The sequence below is a fragment of the Hylaeus volcanicus genome, chromosome 6 (genome assembly GCF_026283585.1).
Source record: "Hylaeus volcanicus isolate JK05 chromosome 6, UHH_iyHylVolc1.0_haploid, whole genome shotgun sequence".
Lineage (NCBI taxonomy): Eukaryota > Metazoa > Arthropoda > Insecta > Hymenoptera > Colletidae > Hylaeus > Hylaeus volcanicus.
Window position 1 is genome coordinate 17,351,289 of NC_071981.1, and position 6,000 is coordinate 17,357,288.

At 37.1% G+C, this 6,000-nt stretch overlaps 1 protein-coding gene across 4 annotated transcripts in view; it reads right to left on the bottom strand.

The window, feature by feature from the left end:
- Positions 1–6,000, bottom strand: part of LOC128878657 (pseudouridylate synthase RPUSD2-like) — a 198,298-nt gene that overhangs the window by 6,796 nt on the left and 185,502 nt on the right. For all 4 annotated transcript variants that reach the window (XM_054127020.1, XM_054127016.1, XM_054127018.1 and 1 more), the window contains one exon: positions 5,593–5,680. In XM_054127020.1, coding sequence (XP_053982995.1) covers positions 5,593–5,680 — 88 coding nt within the window. The remainder of the gene's footprint in view (positions 1–5,592; positions 5,681–6,000) is intronic.

Genomic DNA, 6,000 nt, shown 5'->3' on the forward strand with positions numbered 1-6,000 from the left:
TGACCATAGACGTTTCTTTTTTATTTTTATTTTCAAGAAGTAATTAACATTTTTTTTTCACGATACCCAGACATTTTCTTAAAGACCTGCTATTTTATAATTTCTCAAGGTTTTGAAAAAATTCTGCTAGGTCATAGCCATAGGTATATTGCGTTTAAAAAAATGTTTAATTCTTTGATTTCTGGTAGAGCCTGTGGTCAACTGAATACCAATATTTTTGTTCGGTGCTCACTTGCACATGCTGTCGAACCGAGTAACGCCATCTTAATAACATTACGAGAACAATTTTCGTTTGCTTAAATGTTTAATAAAATGTTTAATGAAAATTTGAAAGATGAAGAATTTCTGAAACTACCTCTTTTTCGAACAGTTATAGCGTTGTGTCCCCTTAATATCAGCATGAGAGAATTCTTAACAGCAAAACTATCAAGTCAGTCAAATTAGCCCATGCACATTGACCTTTTTATCAAAATTAGATAAATTCTAAAATCTTCGAACTACAATCATAAATATGTTCTCGTTAGGCAAGCCAATCTCTGAACCTAATTCCCTTCTTGAAAACAAAATTAACTTGGAAAGTAATCAACGCGAAACAGTTTCTCTATCAGTCTGACAGATATGTTAATTTTCTCATAGAAAAGAAAAAGATCCTCTGCGAACAACTATTTCAAAAGACAAACGAACACTGAACATTTCCACCAAACGCTCGTCTTTCTATGGACATCAAAGTGTAAACGGAAACGTTCTCGTAAAAAGTAAGAACACTTCACTCCTTAACGGGAATATAAACACTTGCAGTCTGCTTTTTCGCGAGTAACATAGGAATAAAAGGACTTGTTTAAGGAACGATTCGCTGGTAGGTCCTCAGACGTCGACAAGAATTATTTAAGGTGTGAACTGCAAATAAAGGGGATAATAAACAGGAAGTAGCGGCTCGTAAAGACGCGCTGACAGTCGGTTGACAACAAGAGCCACTCGATCCCCTGGATAATCCCATTTTTATTCCTCTTGCCTCGCGTTTCCTCGCATCCTGCGTGCTTGACCCAATCACTGTCGAGTTTCAAATAAACGTGCAGGAAGGGCCAATATTTGTGACAGAAGTCAGAAAGAATTCTCAGGACAAAAGAATTTGAAGACGTGAGGTGCAATTTAAAAAGAAGAACATTTTTATATTTACTTGTTTATATATTCTTCGAGTTTGGCCTTTTTCTTTAACACGTTGAACGTCACGTCGCTCATATATATGGGTGACGGAGCTTTTATAGTTAAGAAACTTCAAGCAATTAATTTCAAGTGCTAAGTATTAATGAAAACGAATTTGGATAGAATTCGTACATTTTGATGAGAATACAAAAATAATGAATGCAATAAATGTTAGATTCTATAGTTTTCAATTGTTTCGAGGCAAAATTTTAGTCCTGTAGACATTTCGATGTGAATCAACTTGCCAGTCAACGGTGTTAAGGACACTATGTGTCGGGATGATTCATAAATAACTTCCGATCTTTAACTTACAATTTATTTCCAAATATATTATTGCATAATGAATTTTAATCACTTGTTCTCATTTATCAGGCAAATTAAAAATTGCTACCAGCAGGAGGTCATTTATAATGTTATATACAAAAATATGGTTATTCGTTTTCTACGGTTGAAGTTACTTATAAATCAAGTGAATATGTGGCACACCTTCTTCTGTCGTTTCGTCCTTGTTTCTCAGAATGAACTGCTTTTGTCGCGATAAAAGCCTCTCGAAAGGGTGAATTTTTTAAGGCGATTATTAATTTTTTCTAAAGTCCTTTTATTACTGAGAAGTCGAGGCTTTCGAGTTCGGCATGATTCTCAATTTTAATGGGCGCGCAGTTTGGTAAGTCGAGCTTTGAATGTTCTTTACGTAGCGTTTCAGTTTGTGGCTGGCACAGTTCGCCGATTCTGATAACTACTTTTTGTTTTGATAAGCTATTCCAGGCATGAAAACGACTCCTCGTGAAAGCTGCCAGTTGTCAGATTATCTGTTCAGGCATTTTGACAAATTAAAAAGTACTCTTTCTCTTGAGAGTCCAGTAATAATAATCTCCCCAAACGCGATAATTATTCGTATCCATTAAATCGTTTGCTTTCATCCCCAATGGCAAATATTGTAATAATTTGCCGGCGAATAAAATTAACGGAGTCGAAGGATGAAATTTCAATTTGTAAAATGCATCGAGCGTCAGGGACTACGAAAATGGACGGGATTGGACGCATCGTAAAATCTAATGTACGCTTTTCAACGCGTTCCGGTTCGAGACAAAAGGGTGGGAAAATACAACTGGTCGGACCACTGTTCCACGTGTAATTAAACGATCATTTTGCGGACTTGGAAAATGTTTTTGCGCGGATTAACCGAACCAGCTGAATGGTAATTAAGCGTCGTCCAATGTTTCGCGCAGTTGCCATTTGGCATTACTCCACGCGCGATACTCGTAAATTCTTGCTGAACGTGTCAAACTCTGTGACGAATTAGGGAAACTTTGTTCATTTAATATAGCGTAAGTTGGATTTGATGGAAGATCAAGGTCACGTAGGAAATCCTTTGTTGTTTATCAATACTTTATATATTTTATACATAGAAATCTCTTAATAATTGCTAGACTGCGGATGTTTATGCAAATTCATATTTTCACAAATACAGAAAAAATAATTGAATTTAAATCGAAGTATGTCTTCTAAACGGTGTAATATGTATATTATTGTTAATATTTCATATATCTTTGCATTTGTACATGTCCTCGTAGGTTTACTCACATTTTCGTTTGCTATAAACGCACGAATATCCGCAGTCCAATAATTACTGACACGTCAATGTTGTGATTGCGTGAATAATATTAATAAGGCATTTACTTCGTTCTATTTTCAGCGAGTCATAGGGAGAATACTCTTTTCTCTTTTGTATATATTTTTCGATTTTAGACCGATCTATATTCTCACTTTTTTTTTCTTTTTTTAAATAGAAATTTCAAGTTTCTCTAATAATTGTACAAAAATTTCAAGAGTTACGAATTCCACTTCGATTTCAAAATTTCTCATGAAAACGCACGTCGATCTTATCACGCGTTGCACGAAACATTTGGAATATTAGAAAGTAGGTATTGCAACGATTCGTCTCTAAATTAATTTCACATTAACCACGTGCCACGTTGCGAAACCTTTAACGATCTTCGCGATGACATTTCCATCGGCTGACAGAGAGATTTACCACTGATTTACCACTCTGGCGAACCGAGGATAATGCCTTTAACGACGACGCATGCGAATCCAGCGGAATCCCAACAATTTTAATCGTACCCCCTTTGAACGACACGTCCATAATCACATCTAACCGCGACGTAATTTACACCAGCCATTACGCGAGCTAGCGGTCTGTAATTTTCAATTATAACGCGATTATCGCGAAGAAAGAGACTCGTAGAGTTACCTGGGGGCTGAGTTAGGTAACGAGACCACCTCTGTTTCGAAACATTGTACGGTTGATTTATCGTTATTGGATTTCCAATCATCTTCGTGGATCTTTTATGAAGGATTTACCAGCGAAGGGAGCTCCTCGTTAACCTTGCCGCATTTCTGTTATTGTTATCACTCGAAACAGGCCATTTGCGAAGAACAACGCGAGCCAGGGGTTTTATACCTGCGTCGGATATTTATGGACAAAGCGTCTTTTTCTCTTTTCATTCTAGTTAATACGAAATTAGAGTATCTGTATTTATTTATTTATATCAATTGATTCGAAGATTATTTATGAAAAGCTTTTGGATAAATGCTTCTACAATTTTTCAACTAACTATTTAGGTATATTTACTGTACAAGTCATCTAGAAGACATCAATTGTGAACATTTAAAAATGCGTGTAATTCAATAAATAGGACAGAAAGAAAGAAAAAGAAAGAATGACAAAGAAACAAAATGACGTAATTAGTAGTAGTGGATATAATAAGGAACAGTCTTAACACTAAACTACCAAGCCAGTCAACCTTCAAAACTTCTTCAATGTTCTCATCCAAATTTTCAGGGACAATTACTATAATAAAGAATAAATTCCATTCTCATATTAGTTTCATTCCCACCCCTCTAATTACAAAGATATATGAATAATTATTTTACAAGGACGTAGATAGGAAAAATTAGTAAAGTACACCTGCGAAGCGTGCGTGCGGTTAATTGCTAGCCAGAGCAGCGGAAACTTACCGTGACGCGGTGAAGGTGCGAAGGAAAGTGACGTGAAAAATTTGCAGAGGGATTTAAACGACGATTGAACACGCAACGATATTTTTTTTTTTATATATATAATAAAATTCCTACGCAAGTTGAACCCTTTAGTATAGTATAGTTTTCGATGATATCAAATTACATGAAAATTCAAATAATTGTTGGCTATCCATTTCAGGTGAATAAAGTCTTTTGTCCAATTCTTAAATGGAACCATGGGATTTTTTTTGGCATATTATGAAAACTAACGGTTGACACAAATCCATCGACTGTAATACTTGGTTATTTGTTGTAATATAGAACTTTAAATTGGAGTTTGTATTCAGTAGATTTAACACAGTCCGGCAATCGACCGAAAAAAGATAGAAGAAGGTGAGAAGGGAAGAAAGAGAGAAGATGTTCCATTCTTATTCGACCAATTGGCGGACTGCATTAAATTTAATCGACAAAAGCATCTTGAGAAGTTAGCGCGAATAGAACCTACACGGAAACGATTTTGGGGACGATCATGGTCTTGCTCTGCCACATTTTTTTTTGCGTAATTCTCTCACTACATAGAAAATAATTTATATAGCAATTATAAATGAAAGTTTCACATTCTGAGTACACCCCATTAATTTTGTATTCTTTTTTAGCATCTGGAAGCCTCTTGTTCGTAAAATTATTAAATTTGACAAATTATTTCTTGAACTTATATCTTGTAAAATAAAATCTTTGCAAATGTACCTACAAAAATTGAACTTAACAAGAATATATTTTACTCTTCAAATATTATAATATGAACTTTAATTTCAATATTTTTTTTATATTATTGCATACTGTGTGCATTTTGTAATTTCTTGCACATTCAAATTCCCTATAAATAACTTATAAGTTAGGTCCCATCCCATTTAATCCCTTCCCCTCCACTCAAGATCTCCACTCTTCCTAATCCAAAGGGACTTGAAGTGACTCAAAGCGAGCAGTGCTTTCAACAATTCTGAAACAAACTACTTAAAGGTCAAGAATATTCATCCCCCAAGCATTTTCTCCGAAAACTCCCAAATCCTTCGCAGTTCGAAAGCTGTTCATTGGCCAAACAAGCGAATGGTCGATCGAGTGGCGTTCAAGCGAGCAAAGCGGTAAATTTTCGAAATTGCGGCAGGCAAATCGGTTCGATCGCGTATCCCAGCTAGAAACAGAGCAACGCGGGGATCGATTGCGCTGGTAGAGCCTTCGTGGCCAAAAATAATCGGCCAGGGCGCAGAAAGCTACCGGACAATCGCGTCGCGCGGACAATCGTCGCGTCGGGAAGCAGACGAGGCGACAAGCGTTTTGGCAGTACAGTCCTGGCAGTACACCACTTACAGGAATGGAGGCGGGCTTGTTGACCACGACGACGTCCTCGTCCATGTGTATCACCGTGATCGGCTCCGAGGTGACAGGCACCTCGTGTCTGCAACACACCAATCGCAACCAGCTTAACGTGGCTTTGTTCCTCTTACGCGTACTTCCTTTCTCTCACTCCTTACGTCAGACGTCCCATTCGCTCTCAAACACGCATACACACGGAGTAGAAAGAAAATAATGGGTCATGTATTGTGCATGGAGAAAGAAAGATCTTAGTGGAGGGTGAGTTCTGAGTCGAGGGGAGTACTTAGTGGAAAGGAGGGGAGTCTAGAGTGGAGGGAAGTTTAGAGTAAAGGGGAATCCTGAGTAGAAGGAGTTCTGAGTAGAAGGAGTCCTGAGTCGAGGGAATTCTGAGTAGAAGGAGTC